An 18082-nucleotide genomic window follows, 5' to 3' on the forward strand; every position below is an offset into this window, starting at 1 on the left:
CCCCGATTTAGAAAAATTATATTTTGTTACATATGAACTGTTCTGTCAGATGTCTGCTGTCAAGTTTTATTTATTTAATTATTTTAGTTTAGTTAGTTACATTTGTATCCCACATTTTCCCACCTATTTACAGGCTCAATGTGGCTTACATAGTACCGTATCGGCGTTCGCCAATTCCGGTATGAACCAATACGAGGTGATGTTGTGGTAGAATAAGGTTCATGTGTGACAGATACATTAGGGGATCTTAGAGAGGAAGAGTTAAGTTATGTCCATTACGAGCTTTGGTTTCATTGTGTTGCAGATATTCAGGCTTTTATGTTGGGTCGGTGGGGTATGCCTTTTTGAACAGGTTTGTTTTTAGTGATTTCCCTAAATTTAGGTGGTCAAACGTTGTTTTTACGACTTTTGGCAGTGCGTTCCATAGTTGTGCGCTTAAATAGGAAAAGCTGGATGCATAAGTTGATTTGTATTTGATTCCTTTGCAGCTTGGGTAGTGGAGAGTTAGGTATGTTTGAGCTGATCCTATTGTGTTTCTGGTTGGCAGGTTTATGAGGTCTGTCATATATCCCGGGGCTTCGCCGTAGATAATTTTATGAACCAGGGTGCAGATTTTGAAAGCAATACATTCTTTGATTGGGAGCCAGTGCAGTTTTTCTCGGAGAAGTTTGGCGCTTTTTCAAACCACGTTTTTCCAAATATAAGCCTGGCTGCTGTGTTTTGAGCGGTCTGAAGTTTCTTTATGATTTGTTCTTTGCATCCCACATAAATTCCATTGCAGTAGTCTGCGTAGCTTAGTACCATTGGTTGTATCAAGTTGCGGAATATTTCCCTCGGGAAGAATGGTTTCACCCGTTTGAGTTTCCACATTGAGTGAAACATTTTCTTTATTGTGGATTTCGCTCGGTTCTCTAGTGAGAGGTTCCGGTCGATTGTAACGCCTAGAACTTTCAGGCTGTCTGAGATAGGAAGGGTGTATCCTGAGGTGTTTATGTTTGTGGGTTTATACGTGTTGTATTGGGATGAGATGGTGAGACAGTGTGTTTTTTCTGTGTTGAGTTTTAGTTGGAATGCATTTGCCCATGAGTCCATGATGTTCAAGCTGAGCTTGATTTTGTTGGTGATTTCTGCCAGATCTTGTTTGTAAGGGATGTATATTTTGACTTCGTCCGCGTAGATGAATGGGTTAAGGCCTTGGTTGGATAACGACTTGGCTAGTGGGGTCATCATAAGGTTGAAAAGGATCGGTGATAATGGTAATCCTTGTGGTACTCCGCAGTCTGCTTTCCACGGTGATGATATGGTTGAGCTTGATTTCACTTGATATGTTCTAGTGGTTAGGAAACCCTTGATCCATTTAAGTATGTTTCCACCAATCCCGAAGTAATTTAGGAGTCTTAGTAGTATTTTATGGTTGACCATGTCGAACGCAGTAGACATGTCGAATTAGAGAAGTATACTTTTACCTGTTGCTATTTCTTGCTTGAATTTAGTAATTAATACTGTTTCGGTGCTATGTAGGGGGCAAAATCCTGATTGTGATTCATGTAGTATTGTGAATTTGTTTATGTAATCATTAAGTTGTTTGGTTACCATGCTTTCCATTAATTTGACTACCAGTGGGATAGATGCTACTGGGCAGTAGTTGGTGATGTCATTCGTTTTTTTTCTTGGTGTCTTTTGGGATGGGGTGAGTAGGATGTTGCCTTTTTCCTTAGGGAAGAGACCTTGTTGAAGCATGTAGTTTAAATGGGATGTGAGGTCTGTTATGAAGCGGTGGGGGGTGGATTTTATTAGGTAACTGGGGTAGGTATCCAATTGACAGTGAGTGTTGGAGAACCTGTTAATCGCCTGGGTTACTGTAGCGGCAGTGAGGAGAGTGAAGTTTGACCAGGTTCAGTCCGCTGGGGTTGGGTCTAAACCATCGATGAAGTTTTCGGTATCCGTGTTGTCCTGAGGTACAGTTTTGCGTAGGTTTGCAATTTTTTCGTTGAAGTATTTAGCAAGATTGTCTGCAGATGGGATGTCAGTATTGGTTTTGGTGGCCGGAGTTATATCTAGTACTTTGTTCACGAGTTGGTATAGTTTCTTCATGTCTTTGTAGTCCGGCCCTATTTTACTTTTATAGTATGACCTTTTGGTCTGTCTTATTGCGTATTTGTATTTTCTTTGTATTTGTTTCCATGCGTTGAGTGTGTCTTCATCTTTTATTTTTTTCCATGCGCATTTGAGTTTCCTGGACTGTGTTTTTAATTTTTTCAGTTCTTCATTGAACCATGGTATCAAGTTATGTCTGCCTGAGGTTCTTGTTCATAAGGGTGCTATTTTGTCTAATATGCTTCTACATCTTTTATCCTATTCTGAGAGGTAGTATATAGAGTCCATTTGAGTTGTCCAGTCGTTATTGTATATCTGTTGCCAGAATGTTTCTGGGTCTATTTGGCCTCTTGTGCTGTGGGTTATGTGTTCTCGTATGTGAAGAGAACCCCTTTTCCGCCATTTTAGAGAGAGGTTTAGTTTGTAATGGTTGGTCCATGGTATTTCTGTCCATTTAGTTTCTGTTATTATTAGGTTCTGGTCTGTGGACAGTTTGTGTGAGATGAGGTCAAGTGTGTGTCCTTTCACATGGGTTGTTTGCATGTGTGGCCATTTAAGATCCCATAAGTGAAGGAAGTCCTTGCATTCTCGTGCATTGGTAGAGTTTGGGTCTTCTAGGTGTAGGTTAATGTCTCCTAATACTAGTATATTGGTGTTGGATACACAAGTATTTGAAATGAAGTCCATGAAGACTGACTGGCTTTCGTTCCAATTGCATAGTGGTCTGTAAAACAGTACGCAATTTAGGTGGTCGAGCAGGGTTTTGTGGTGGATTTTGATTGAGCTATTTCGAGTTGGGTTGTTATGGACTCGGCAGTGGTATTGATGGTAAAATAGGATCGATATATTAGTGCTATGCCTCCGCCTCTCTTTTCCTTTCTGGTCCAGTGAGTGATTTTGTAACCTGGAGGGCATAGGTTTAGGATTATAGGGTCTTCTTGATCATGGTTATTATTACATTTGTATCCCACCTTTTCCCACATTAGTAGGCTGAAAGTTTTGCTCAGAATAGTACATATTATGGTCTCAGTTCTGACATTTCTGGCTAGTATACATTTCCTATGCAGAGTGGATTTTTGCTCTGGAAAATGACTACATAATCAATAGGGTAGGCTGTTTTCTCTATATAGCATAAACACACTGGCCACAAATGCTTGGATCAGGTGCAAGGTTAATTTCTTTGGTGTTTGTTCTCAAGAAGTGAAAAGCTGGCCTGTGAATATGAAGAAGTCTTAATAACACAGATTTTGTTTGTCACGTATGTTTGTCTCAACTATGGGAAGCCTATTGATGTTTCTAATTTTGAGGGTTGCTGCCCTCTGTGCTTTTGACCAGAACTCCGGGGTTTGTCTGTTTTCCTTATTTTTAAATGTAGGCCAGATCAAATTTTGTGTAGTTTATTATTGTGCCTTGCTGCAGTCATGTGGTAATTTTGTCAATGTGAACGTGGTACTTTTTAACCGCAATTTCCCTAAGAAGGGTTCATAGCGGTTTACTTATCAAAAGATTGGATATTTGTCTTTATTGTAAACCATTTTGATGCTTCTGTGGAAAGCAGAATAGAGAGTCAAAAAAGTCAAACTAAGCTAAGCTTCATGTTTAAGCTCTTCTGAGCAGGTACTGTCTCTTCTGTGTATCTGGATAGCACCATGCACGCCTAAGCTCTTCCAAACAGGGACTGCCTCTTTCTGTGCATCTGGACAGCATTGTGCAAATCTAGCACGGCTTTAGAAATGAATAGTAGTAATCTGATTATTACTCTTAGAAATTATTTGTAATACAATTTGGTAACTAAAACAAATAAGCATATCAACGGATAATATAAATCTGTTAATGTTTCAGATCCTTACCTTGTAGCTCAAAGTCTGTAAGGGAAGGGTTAAGAGCATCAATGTCATTACTTAGGTCTCCTTCCATGAGAGTGTCCTGTATTGTTCTGGCGGGAGAATGGTCTGCTATGGCGTTCAAATTGTGGATGGGTGGGCTGTGAGCAGGCAGGGGGGAGTCCTGGGGGCTATACTGTGGTAGTGGTTCACCTTGAATTTCCAGAGGTGGATAGTGGGTTTGGTGGACTCCAGGAGGCTGTTGGATATGAGGATAACCTGGTGATGGTGATGTGAAGCACAGAGATTGGTGGCACACAGGCTGAGGCCTTTCATGCAGAGAGGCTGAAGATGTGTTAATGGGGTGCAAGGATGCTGGGATACTGGAGGAAAGGGAGGTTTGGAAAGACATCTGCATAGGAGCCGGTGAAGAGGAAACGCCTACGGCACTGCAGGTCATAGCTGAAGGTCTTGAATTTTCAGTCTTGTCACCTATCAGTCTGTCAAGTTCTTCTGAAATGTAAACAGATTAATACATAAGTTATGGTTTCTCATGAGGCTACAGTCAGTGCAATGCAGGCCAGTGTAACACTGCATAGAAATCTGAAACGTGTTACTGCTACATTTAAAATGACCTGAAGGAAAGATTTCATGCACTGCATGTGATCCACTAATTCATGATTGACAAGTGTAGGTAAACCATTCAAGACTGAGAGTAGTTTATGAACAGTAAAACAAATTCCCTTTAAAATGCAAATGCAACATCTTTTATATACCGTTGGTTTGTAGATTTTCATCTACAAGAACACATACATGTTAACAATTTACTGGCAGAATCATTACTGCCCTGTCTAAGCAAGTGCCAAAATCATCACTCTGTTACTTCTGTAGGAACTGCAAAGCCGAGTTGGCAGACCAGCCTTCATTCCAGACTTATGCCCTGTGTTCCAATCTAGCCTACAGGGGTAGCCATGAGGGTGGTATATGCCCATAGGCGGTCGGTGGCCCAACTGTTTGGGGAGGCTAAAGGGGGTGGGGTTATGGGGTGGAGCCAGGGGCGGAGCTTATTTACATAATTGTCTGATAACACACAGAAAAAATAAATAAATAAAAAATAATCACAATTAATACATTTTATTAAATTTAGATATTAGATATGTAACATATGTCAAAGAATAAAGTGGTTGCTCAAAGCATATTCTAAGCACAATCGCTCAACTGCAAAACACTATGTACAACTTTGTGCAAAAACACACTCAGAACCTTACTGTACCATAAATATTACACTGGGCAGAACCTAATACACCAATATACCACCCATATGGAAAATGCAGACCGTCAACAATATGAAACAAGGGATCATATCATCACAATTCTCATGTAGAGCCACAAAACACCCTAATTCATGTTTAATGTGGGATAAAATGCCATAAATAAGTAAATAAATAAATAAATATAAACTTTTAATGTTGAGCACCTGATTCTCAAGGTGGACATATTCCAAACACTATAATGAAAATAAAATGATCTTTTCTACCTTTGTTTGGTGACTTTTTCTGATCATGCTGGCCCAGTATCTGCTGCTATCTGTCCTCAGTGCAGGTCAGGAAATCATCCTCGTTAAATATCTCCCTGGCAACCCAGGACACCTCCAGCCAACCCCCCTCCCCCGCTCTCCCAGCAGTAAGGTAAACAAACCATAAACCAATTTCTACAACTGGACAAGGCTAGAGGGCTTTCACTGCAGCTCCTGCTGTGAGGATGGAGGTAAATCAACAATTTAAACCCCTCAGAGCACAGCAGGGGAGGCTTAGCCTGTCCAAGCCTCTTATACCGGGCGCCTATGTATATGCCCACACACCTTTTTTCAGATCCTGTGAAAGTGGTTTCTGCAGTATGCATGGAAGCCCAAAGAACAAGGGCTTCTAAGGATATTGGGCTCATGGGCCAGTCCCTTTTCTTGTCATAGAGTAACTAGATCGAAATCCAGTAAATTTTCAGGTGTACTGGCTTTCCCGTACTCTTGGTTTCTTCTGCGTTTCGTAAGGGGTGCTCATATATTTGCCACTTGCTCACCTGGCTTTGCCATGCTCTTCCTCACAGCTACTGGGTCTTTTCTCTTCCACTTCTGGAGCTCCTCCTGCATCTTATCAATCTTGGATGGGTTTAGTGCCCACAAACAACCTTTCCGAGAAGAGTTACCGGATTTATTTTCCACCTTTTCAAAGCACTTGTTCAAAGACAAGTTATGGCGCACAGAGTTCTTCCAGCCATCTGGAGCCGTCTACAGAGGAAAAATAGACATGTAAATAATTTCAAAAGGAAGCTCATGCAACCTTGTCTCCTCTCTTCTTATTACCCATTTTACAGGGCTGGCTTTGCCTAGGGGTGACAGCTTCTGAGCAGCAAAAGGCAGGTGCAGTGAAAGCAAAGCAACAGATTCCGACAACCAGACAACTCACAAAGAACCATCAGCATGTCCTTTTACTTGCAGGGAGAGTTTGCAATTTTCAAATAGCTCATTAACCAGGCATTAGAATTCATAGCTTGTTCGTCACCTGGGGCGGGTCACTGCTGCACCCCCCCCCTGGCGCATCACCCCCCTGAAGCGCATCACTCCAGCATCTTTCCTCCTAGTAAGGGGGTATGCGGAGCAGGCCCGTGACTGTCCCCTGCCCCAGAACAGAAAGTAATATCAGAGGAGGTAGGGGACCATCAGAGCCGACAGCCACGCGCCCGCTCCGCGCACCCCCTTGTTGCCTGCACCCAGGGCGGACTTCCTCCACCGTCTTGCCTTGGAGTGCTACTGTGACCAGGATAAGTAGACATTTACCTGGTAATTGATTTTTGGAAATTGCCCTCATTGCATATGAAGGTACAAAACAAAGTTTAATATTTAAATGTGTGATGTTCTTCTATGCATATACAGTTCTACAGGATTGTTTTGGGATGGGTGATGTCAGTATAATCATCATTCAATTTAATTGTGACCATCTCTTGGAAAAGGTGACTGAAGTAATAGATCCAAAATGATGAGAGTGGGTCTTGGGTCAGTTCTTTTTAACATTTTTGTAAGCAATATTGCTGAAGGGCTGCCTGATAAAGTTTGTGTCTTTGCGGATAATATCAAAATCTGCAATAGGGTAGACACTCCATGGTGTGGATAACATGAGGAAAGACTTAGCAAAGCTAGAGGAGTGGTCTGAAATTTGACAGCTTAGATGTAATGCTAAAAAATGCAGGGTGGTGCATTTGGGCTGCCAAAACCCAAGGGAATTGTACAGTTTAAGGGGTGAAGAACTTTTGTGCACAAAAGTGAAACAGGACTTGTGTGTGATCATATGTGATGATCTTAAGGTAGCTTAACTGATAGAAAAGGCGACAGCGAATGCTAGAAGGATGCTTGGGTACATAGGGAGAGGAATGGCCAGTAGGAAAAAGGAGGTGATGATGCCCCTGTGTAAGACTCTGGTGAGACCTCACTTAGAATATTGTGTACAATTCTGGAGAACACACCTTCAAAAAGATATAAACAGGATGGAGTCAGTCCAGACGGCAGCTACTAAAATGGTCAGTGGTCTTTGTCATAAAGCATACGGGGACAGACTTAAATATTTCAATATGTATATTTTGGAAGAAAGGCAGGAGAGAATAGATGTGATAGAGACATTTAAATACCTAAAGTGACATAAAAGCACAGGATGCAAGTCTCTTTCAATTAAAAGGAGGCTCTGGAACAAGGGGGCATGGGAAGAAGGTGAAAGGGGACAGACACAGAAGTAACCTAAGGAAATACTTCCTCCTGGAAAGGATGGTGAATTCATGGAATGGCCTCCTGGTGGAAGTGGTGGAGATGAAAACAGTATCTGCATTCAACAGAGTTTGGGACAAGTACATAGCATCTCTAAGGGAGTGATAGGGAGTTTAGACTGGGTAGGCCATATGATCTTTATCTGCCTTCATTTTTCTCTGTTTCTATAAGCAGCTTGTGAAAGTTACATGTTTGAAATTATATAACTTTTGCAATTTTTTCACATAAAAGGATGAGGTTTGGACTGTGGTATTACAAATTGTTTGCTCTAACAGAATTCATTAAAACCTCATTTTTTGCTTCTAGAGATTTTAGTCACCTTTTTCCAGAGATGATCACAATTATGAAAATCTCAAGGGGTCTAGAGCCATTAAAGATAATGGGAGGGGGGATGGGGTCTGAGGCTGAACACTTCCACCAGCCTCGCCATTCTGACAAGAGGGCTTCACAGCCAGGCTCATAGCTGGCCCACCCTGTCTTTCAAGGTCAGCTATTTTCCTGTATTCCTTGCCACTTGCATAAGGTTATTTGCAGCCTACTAACCATGTCCCTCCACAGTGATCCACTGGCCTCTCTTCTTGACTGGTGGATCACTGAAGAGGGATATACATGTCTCTGGTTTTTAAATATGTGGTCTACCACCATACTGGTAGCAGTTACAGAAAGAAAGCATCTAAGCTACTGACCTTTCTAAAAGTGACCAGCTGCTCTTCAAGTGTAGCCCCAGACACCATGTTGGCATTTACTAATTTGAACACCTATTGGATTGTATTATTAGTATTTATAGACCTGATGCACTAAAGGACTTTCCACATTTTGTAGTACATGAGACCTCCTGAGGTTTCCATATTGTACATTTTTTTCAATCTTAGTGTTAGAATGAAACTGCCAAAGATATCTTATTTGCAGAGCTGCCAAGTGACTAAGATGATAGGAAAGACTTTAGGTCAGTCCTGGTTTCTGATTCTTCTTGCCACTACCAACGCATTCTGGTACCTGTAATTCTAAGTGCCCCTCGAGCCACCAATTTTTTTAAACAGTCAAACTTCAAGATTGGCCAAGTGTATGTAGATGTAAGATCTGATCCAGGGTTTGGGTTTGAGGCATGCAGCATGTGTCTTGAATTCAGGGCTGTTAGGGCCAATGCAATGGTATTAAATGCCCTAGGCAAACTTTCAGCCTTGCATCTTCCCCTCAATTATCTTCTTTCCATTTGTAAACCCCCTTAGAGATTTTAATAATTAAACTCAGCAATCATGAGTATCCCAACATCACCCATCCCAGAACAATCCTGTAAAAATATGTAACCAGGTCAAAATAAAAAGTTTATTCCTGAGGAAGACAGAGCAGGTCCCCCTGAAGCAGTCCCTGAAGCAGAGGGACCAAGCACAGCACTCCTCCCATGCAGTGAACTGGACCTACAAACCCAGAGGGCAGAGGAAGTGAGAGAGAGCAGAGAGGCATTTAAAAGGCCATGGTGGCGTCTAAAAGCAGCATGACAAAAGGAGAACCAGAGCTGTGAGCAGGAGCAGCTGTGGTGGCTGAAGAGAGAGCTGATATAGTAAAAAAGTAAATGACAGCAGATAAAGATGGCCCAAAAGGGGCTCCAGCCCCCTCTATCAGTAATCCTTAAAGGGTCCATGACCCCAGATGGCACAGAAAGGAGAACAGCAGTGAATTCCCCCTCTGGGAAGCAGAGAGCACTGGGGCAAGGTAGTCACTGGTGAAGATGAAGTCCACCAACCCAGGGAGATCTGCTAGAAACAAGGACATAGAAATACCCCCCCCCCCCCCCCCCCATGATGGAAGAGTAATCAACCCTCCCCAACCCTCTCATTTGAACATGTGGAGGGGCATAATCGAATGGGGCGCCCAAGTTTTCCTGAGGATGTCCTCGCAGGACGTCCCGGCAAAGGGGCGGGGAAACCCGTATTATCGAAACAAGATGGGCGGCCATCTTTCATTTCGATAATACGGTTGGGGACGGCCAAATCTCAACATTTAGGTCAACCTTAGAAATGGTCGTCCTTAGAGATGGTCATCCCCGGTTTTCGGCGATAATGGAAACCAAGGATGCCCATCCCAGAAATGACCAAATCCAAGCCATTTGGTCTTGGGAAGAGCCAGCATTCATAGTGCACTGGTCCCCCTCACATGCCAGGAAACCAACTGGGCACCCTAGGGGGCACTGCAGAGGACTTCAGAAATTGCTCCCAGGTGCATAGCTCCCTTACCTTGGGTACTGAGACACCCAAAATCCCCCAAAAACCCACTACCCACAACTATACAACACTACCATAGTCCTAAGGGGTGAAGGGGGGCACCTACATATGGGTACAGTGGGTTTTGGAGGGCTCACATTTACCACCACAAGTGTAACAGGTAGGGGGGATGGGCCTGGGGCCGCCTGCCTGAAGTGCACTGCACCCACTAAAACTGTTCCAGGGACCTGCATATTGCTGTCAGGGAGCTGGGTATGACATTTGAGGCTGGCATAGAGGCTGGCAAAAAATATTTTTTAAGTATTTTTTTAGGGTGGGAGGGGGTTAGTGACCATTGGGGGAGTAAGGGGAGGTCATCCCCGATTCCCTCCGGTGGTCATCTGGTCAGTTCGGGCACCTTTTTGAGGCTTGGTCGCAAGAAAAAATGGACCAAGTAAAGTCGGCCAAGTGCTTGTCAGCGACACCCTTCTTTTTTCCATTATTGGATGACACGCCCCCGTGAACTCTGGTCATCCCCGCCACGGAAAGCAGTTGAGGACGCTCAAAATCGGCTTTCGATTATGCCGATTTGGGCGACCCTGTGAGAAGGACACCCATCTTGCGATTTGTGTCGAAAGATGGGCGCCCTTCTCTTTTGAAAATAAGCCTGATAGTAACATAGTAAATGACAGCAGATAAAAACCTGTATGGCCCATCCAGTCTGCCCAACAAGATAAACTCATTTACATGGTATGTGATACTTATTTTGAAGCAAAAATGAAGAAAGAAGATGGGTGAAAAACATATGGAGTTCCTGTGCCTGCCATAGGAGAACATAGAGAGCAGATGCTTGGAATGCCCTCCCGCGGGAGGTGGTGGAGAGGAAAACGGTAACGGAATTCAAACATGCGTGGGATAAACATAAAGGAATCCTGCTCAGAAGGAAGGGATCCCCAGAAGCTTAGCCAGTGGTGGGAGGCAGGGCTGGTGGTTGGGAGGTGGGGATAGTGCTGGGCAGACTTATACGGTCTGTGCCAGAGCCGGTGGTGGGAGGCGGGGTTGGTGGTTGGGAGGCGGGGATAGTGCTGGGCAGACTTATACGGTCTGTGCCCTGAAAAAGACAGGTACAAATCAAGGTAAGGTATACACAAAAAATGGCACATGTGAGTTTATCTTGTTGGGCAGACTGGGTGGACCGTGGAGGTCTTTTTCTGCCGTCATCTACTATGTTACTATGACGAGAAAAGCAAGAGCAGCAAGATCAAAGAAGCCCCAGTGGAGCTGGAAGGAGCTCGGCATCTAAGGTGCCCCTTCACCCTCACTCTCCCTTCTCCTCCTGAGAAGAGAACAGACCAAAGACAGAAAAGGATAGGCAAAAAAGAGACCAGGAACCTGAGGAAGAAACAGCCAAAGATAGGCATGAAAGAGAAGGGCTGAGTAAGAAACAGAAAGCCAGAAACAGCTGAAGGAAAATAGGAAAGCTGAAGAAAGCTTTGCAACCTGCATTAGTGCTGAATGTCAACAGGGACTGGAAATCCAGCCCGCAGAGAAAAGGGCAAACTTTAGAGAACCCAGAGAAGAACAGCAGCTGAACCCATCAGAATCTGTGTGAGAGAAACCTTGGCGCAAGCCTCTTTAGGAAGACTACAGCCAGAATTGCACCTGTGAGTGACAGACTGAGCCTGCCAGCAGGGGAGAAGAGAAACCTGCCAGTAGAATAGGAGCAGCTAAAGAGTCCAGGGGAAACAGCAGCTGTATCTGAGCCACCTAGCTGTGGTGGGCTGCAGATACCTCAAGAGCTCCTGGTTTGGAGAAGGCCAGTGGCCGCAAGACGTGTAAGTCTCCTGCTTGTTTACAGTCTTCAGTAACAGAAATACTTTTATTTTATCTCTAGTATAGTGAGAGTACAGTACACAATTTAGAGCAGGCTTACTTTTTGGGTAGGACATAGAGAGGAATTTTTGTTAGCTTTATGGTTAGACGTGTTGAGGGACAAAAATGGTGCGTTAGTCCACAGTGTGGGAGCAGCAACATTCTCTGTAGAACTACTGCAGTGATTCTCAAATCTGCCCTGGGGGACCATTAGCCATAGAGATTTGCATGCCTGTCACCTCCATTATATGCTAACCTATCTCATGCATATTCATTATATAATCATCTACTGAGTATATATCTTTCTCTAGTACATAATTAATGCCTTATATATTAGGAGATACAAGAATCTGTTTCCTATAATTGAAGAGTTAAGGAAATCATAATAGGGCTTTAAAAGGAAATATCACAAATACTTATAAAGCTTGGATTGTGACATTCTAGTGATAAAGGAATTATTAGTACATTATTTTATTGTTGGATTAGTGTGACTGTGAGGACCATATGGTTAGTATTGTGGAAGGGACTTTTTATGTATATTTTAAATATTGAATAAAGAGATTTTGATAATTAAAGTTGAGAATAACAGTTACTAAATTTAGGGATGCTTATTCATTAGGGTTATCCTGAAAACCTGCTTGGTTGGTGGTCTCCCACGACAGATTTGAGAACCACTGGTTTACTGGATGGCATTTTAGCCCACTCATCAATGCACTCCGTAGTAAGACCTAAGCCTGCACTACTACATACCTGACAAAACACAAGAGTGAAAGAAGCCAAACCACAAGTCGCTTATTATTCATCCAAAGTTGTGAGAATCCTGACAAATTGAACCCAATACAGGCCGTGTTTCGGCAACCAAAGCCTTCATCATGGAGGAGTAGCCTACTGGTTAGTGCAGTGGACTTTGATCCTGGGGAACTGAGTTCAATTCCCACTGCAGCTCCTTGTGACTCTGGGCAAGTCACTTAACCCTCCATTGCCCCTGGTACAAAATAAGTACCTGAATATTTGTAAACCGCTTTGAATGTAGCTGCAAAAACCTCAGAAAGGCGGTATATCAAGTCCCATTTCCCTTTCCCTTCTTCTAAGCCAGTGGGATTACTGTAAAATGTGCATGACTGTTGTACAGCTTAAATAAAAGCCTTGTCAGCCAAAATTAGTTGTCAGTACCACAGCTGCTTTCAAAGGATTGTGGTTTGGCTTCTTCCAGATTGTGTTTTGTCTGATTCTTTTGTGGAAGACGGTTTTTCCTGTTTGCACCCACTACTTACCTGACCAGAACATTCACTTTAATGAGTTCAATTAACACCAAAGAGAAAATAAGTTCAATTAACACCAAATAGAACTCTTACTGGGATGTTGCTGTGCTTGGGAGACTTGCTCACAAAGGCCCTCATGATCAAAAGCAAACTCTGGCGCTAGAAGCTGTTAACGCCATACTAGCGCCAGAGTTTGCAGTCGACCCATGATCAGAGCCCTCGAGTGCCTGAAACAGCGCACTCGAGGGCTCTCAGCGCAAGTAGCATGCAAATGCATGCTAAACAGGGCTTCTAGCGCAATTAGTTTGCAAATGCAAGCTAATTGGCGCTTAACGCATTCATCCCCAATGATCAGCGACCAGCGCGCCAAAGATTGGGTTGCTGGCCGCAGCAAAATCAACGCCAGCTCTGAGCTGGCGTTAGATTTTGCGGATCATTGGGGAGGAATGGTGAGCCCTGTCCAGCATGCAGTTGCATGCTGGCAGGCCCCCGTTCCCCCCCAAGGCAATAGCACATGGGACTAGAGGTCCAGTGGACCTCCGGTCCCCCCCCCCGACGATCCGAACCCCCCCGAAATCTTTGTGGCCGCCTCCGGCCAAGCGTTGTCCCACCCTCCCACCAGTGCCAGGGGGGGGGGGCTGGAGGTTCGGTGGGCCTCCAGCCCCCCAAACCCCAAGAAATCCTTGTGGCCGCTGTAATCTACCGACAAGGGGGGTGGGGCTGGAGGTCCACCCCAACTCCTCCCCCCCCACGTTCTCAACAAATCCCTGGTGGTCCATGGTGACACGTAACCCCACCCTCCTCCCTCCCGGCCCCCCTACCTTTTGTTGGAGGAGGGACGCAGCCTGCATGCCTCCCTCCTCTTCCTTTCGACGCTGCTTCAAAATGGCGGAGCCCAGTCCCGCCCATTGCATCCTGGGATGCGCTGGGCGGGGCTTCATACCATGTAAGGGAATCGCTCCCTTATATGGTATGTAGCCCCGCCCAGCGCATCCCAGGATGCAATGGGCGGGGCTGGGTGCCGCCATTTTGAAGCGGCGTCGAAAGGAAGAGGAGGGAGGCATGCAGGCTGCGTCCCTCCTCCAACAAAGGTAGGGGGGCCGGGAGGGAGGAGGGTGGGGTTACGTGTCACCACGGACCACCAGGGATTTGTGGAGAACGCCGGGGGGGGGGGAGGAGCTGGGGTGGGCTGGAGGTCCGGTGGACCTCTAGGCCCCACCCCCCCGTCGATGGATCACAACGATTTCTGGGGGTTTGGGGGGCTGGAGACCCACCGATCCTCCAGCCCTCCCCCCCCCCCCCGTTGCAGATGGGAGGGTAAGGCAGCGTTTCTTAAGCCGGCAACCAAGTCCTCTGGGGGTTCGTGGGGGGGGGGGGGGCTGGAGAACCACCAGATCTCCAGCCCTCCGTGAACATGGCGGGGGTTCGTTAGGGGGACCGGAGGTCCACCGGACCTCCAGCCCCCCCCCCATCGCTGGGTGGGAGGGTGGGAGTCGGTTTGGCCGGCGCCGGCCTCTTTGTTGGGGGATCGGCAGGCCACTTTGACAGTTTTGGGCTTTTGACAGCCCAGACCTGTCAAAGAAGTGTGGGAGGATTGTGCTGAGCGCATGCTCGGGCGCAATTCTCCCGCACTTCAACATGATAATCAAAGATAATAGCGCTGCTTAGATTTGCATGCATTATCTTTGATCATCGATGCAGAAAAGCCCTATGCTGTCCCGGCGCTATTTTTAGGGCGCTGTTTGGAACAGTGCGGGGCTTTTGATCATGAGGGCCAAAGGGAGGGGGCTCATACACGAATAGAAGCACTGACAAGTACTTTCCCTTCAGAGGGCTTGGAAGGGTTATTCAAAAGGGACCCTGAGAAGAATTTGAAGGCTGGGTTGGTTATGGTGATACATAAAGTCTAAAGTGTTGTAAACAATGGTAATATTTTCATAAACTGGTTGATTATATTTATTTGCATTTACTTGTTTTTCTTGTATGTTTCTGAATATTTATTTCTCTCCATCCTATATACTATTCTACTTACCCCAAGAAAGAAACTAAAAACTGGTTAAATGCCTCACTTTAGTCTAATATTACCCACTAACTCCCCATCCCCAACCCACCTACAATAACATTGACATTTTCTATCTCCAAGGAAATCATAAGTGAGTATAAATAGTGTCATCCACTGAGGTGTGGTGTCTCTGTTATGTCTTGCCCAACAGGAGGGGTCAGGTCCCAAAGCAGAGCTGAGCCACTGGTGACACATACCATACACGCTCCAGAAGGGAGGGAGCACAGACAGCCTGCCCTGCCCTAGTTGGTGCAAAAGGCCACAAATGCATTGATGGACATTACACTTCTAAGTATTAAATTTTGTTTTGTATGCACATACATAATGAGGGCAATTTCCAAAAGCATGTGCCTGGGTAAATGGCTATTTGAAAAATGTCCCCACCCTCCCTGCAGGTAAAACCACATGCCAGTGGTTCTTTGAGTTGTCTGGCTATCAGGGTCTACTATTTGTTTTGACTGCAGCTGCTCTTTGCTGCTCCACAGATGCTGCTGCTCTAGATGAACACTTTGTGGTCCTTTTACCAAGGCACGCTAGAAAGTGGCTGGCTCTGCGATTAGCAAATGGGTTTGAAATGCACTCTGGCCACGTGCTAATTTCCCCTTTAGCGCATGGCCATTACTGCCAGGAGCCCTTACCTTCACCTGTTTAAGAGGCGGTAAGGGCTCCCGTGCTACTCCTGTGCTAATTGGGTATCATGCAGTAATGTGCCTGTACTACCCGATTAGCGCAGTCACTCCTACGCTCTGCCCCCAGACATGCCTCCCGTGGCAAAACATTTTTAAAAATATTTTATATCGTGGGAGTAGCATGCGCTGTTGGCCAAACTACCGCAGGACACCTCAGCACATCCCGCGGTGTTGCCATTTTACCGCAAAGTAGGCCCAGCGTTAGGCCTACCTCACCTTAGTAAAAGGGCCCCTTAGATTTCCTAATGGTTAAGCCTGCCCTGACAGTTGCGCTTAGCAAATAATTGTGTACCTCTCACAAGTCATTAACAAAATGAGTAATATGTGTAGAATACTTTTAATGCCTCAATAGAATGATAGCTGAAAGGGATTCACAAGTACCAGATCTTCTTGTTCAGTACAGTGGAAGGGTAATATCTGGCCTAGTGCTGGGTTTCCTGACAATTCCAGCTCCATGCTCCTATCAGCACTGGTTCCCTGTTTCTCACATTCACCAAAGAGAGAATTGTGGCATCCCAGGGATGCAGCTAATTTCTATTACTAACTAGGACAACCATGTAAATGCCCATGGGGCAGGGAGCCCAGGTTGTGTTACACTCACTGGAACAGCCAAGTGAAGCAAGAGCTCTGGGAGCAGCCAAAGAGTGGAGAATCTTTGTGAGGAGTTGCTGACAGGGAAAGGTGTGTCAGGCAGGGATTAGATACTGCTGAGGAAGATGCTGACTCACTATAATTTATTTTCTTCTTTTCTGTTGTGCGTGGCTTGCTTTCCTGTTATTATTGGCATTCTTTTCTTAGCTTCATTTTATCTTTTGTATTTGTGCACTGCTTTGGTCTGCATGACAGGTTAAGTGGTTATATGAAATCAAAAATAAATATAAACAACATTAACATCTGATTTATTAACATTTGTATTATTTGAATATTTTTACTCCTGTAATTGCTGTTGCTTATGTTTGATTTATTCCTACTGTACACCGCCTTGAGTAAATTCTTTCAAAAAGGTGGTAAATAAGTCCTAGTAAATAAAATGAATAAATAATCGTCTACCAGATGATATTTCTTCCTGACCTACTCAGGACTGGTTTAACTATTAGACAGGCTAAGCCATTGATCTTCACTATTTTTGAAATGAGGGCCAGGTTGCAAAAAAAACTTCAAGGGTAAGAGTGAGGATCAGTGCTGGATAAAATGGATGCTGATGAAGTGGGTGGGGGAAGGTCCCTTTTCCTCCAAACACACTCATTGACTACAGATGATCTTAATGCCTGTGTACCTCAAATATATCCAAGTGTGAAGCCATCCACTTTCCAAACCCACACTTACTGACACCCAGATCACCCTCCATCTTAAGTCAATCTATCAACTCTCGGAACTCAAATGAATTGAAGAATGGGGTGGGGGGAGGGGAAGGTTGTCCCTCAGTATGTTAGTGGCCTGGTGCTCCCAGAGAAGAAAGTTAACAACACCTCAACTGTTGTTAGCTTTCTATGAATAGCACAGTTTGTGAGTTTAATGCAAGCTGTATTATTTATTTTGCTTAAAAATGAGCTCTTTGCTTTGTAAGTCATAATGATTTAAAATGTATTGTGGTAAAACTTCCCATATTATTGGTAAATAATATGTACTGTTGCCTTAACAAAGCATAGTAAATGGGGGCCTTAGACTGTAAGGCCTGGGACAGGGAAATACATACAGGGAGTAATATTCAGCCTGCAGCACTAAACGGCTTATAGCCACTTCCAGCCACGGGCTGACCTAACTCTGGATATTCGTTGCTGGGGCATGTGCAACTCCTGGCATTGAATATCCAGGTTAGTCCACTGACCTCCACTGACCCGGCTGTCATTCAGACAGGTACCTGGTGAACTTGGCACATTAAATTAGAACAGTTTTACTGTTGTAACTTTAAGTGCTTACTTAGCCAAGTTGGTGGACTGAATAGCACCACTTAACAATATTCAGCCTCTCCAGCCCAGTTATGAACATTGACCCCACTGTTCCTAACTCACCTTGAGTTATCAATGAAAAAGATGTGAGAAATATATTTAAAAAAAAAGAGAGAAAGAAAGAAAAAGAGGTGAGCCATGAGCCGAGGCTGGTCCCCTTTTGTCCTTTTGGGGGTGGGGGTTAATTAGTTGCTCTCCAACCCTATGGGGACACAATGATATAAGGATCACCACCAAAGTAGGAGGATTGAATCCCCTGGTGTTAATCGGAACACATCTCTACAGTGGTTCCAGACTATCCCTCTCTGTCCTTGTA

At 44.6% G+C, this 18082-nt stretch overlaps 1 protein-coding gene across 2 annotated transcripts in view; it reads right to left on the reverse strand.

Annotated features, from left to right (window-relative positions):
* The window catches only part of FOXN1 (forkhead box N1), a 122947-nt gene that overhangs the window by 8086 nt on the left and 96779 nt on the right, over positions 1-18082 (reverse strand). For both annotated transcript variants that reach the window (XM_030186024.1, XM_030186025.1), the window contains exons 8-9: positions 5997-6204; positions 3948-4433 (exon numbers count right to left, since the gene is read on the reverse strand). In XM_030186024.1, the coding sequence (XP_030041884.1) occupies positions 3948-4433; positions 5997-6204 (694 nt within the window). The remainder of the gene's footprint in view (positions 1-3947; positions 4434-5996; positions 6205-18082) is intronic.

The sequence above is a fragment of the Microcaecilia unicolor genome, chromosome 13 (assembly GCF_901765095.1).
Source record: "Microcaecilia unicolor chromosome 13, aMicUni1.1, whole genome shotgun sequence".
Lineage (NCBI taxonomy): Eukaryota > Metazoa > Chordata > Amphibia > Gymnophiona > Siphonopidae > Microcaecilia > Microcaecilia unicolor.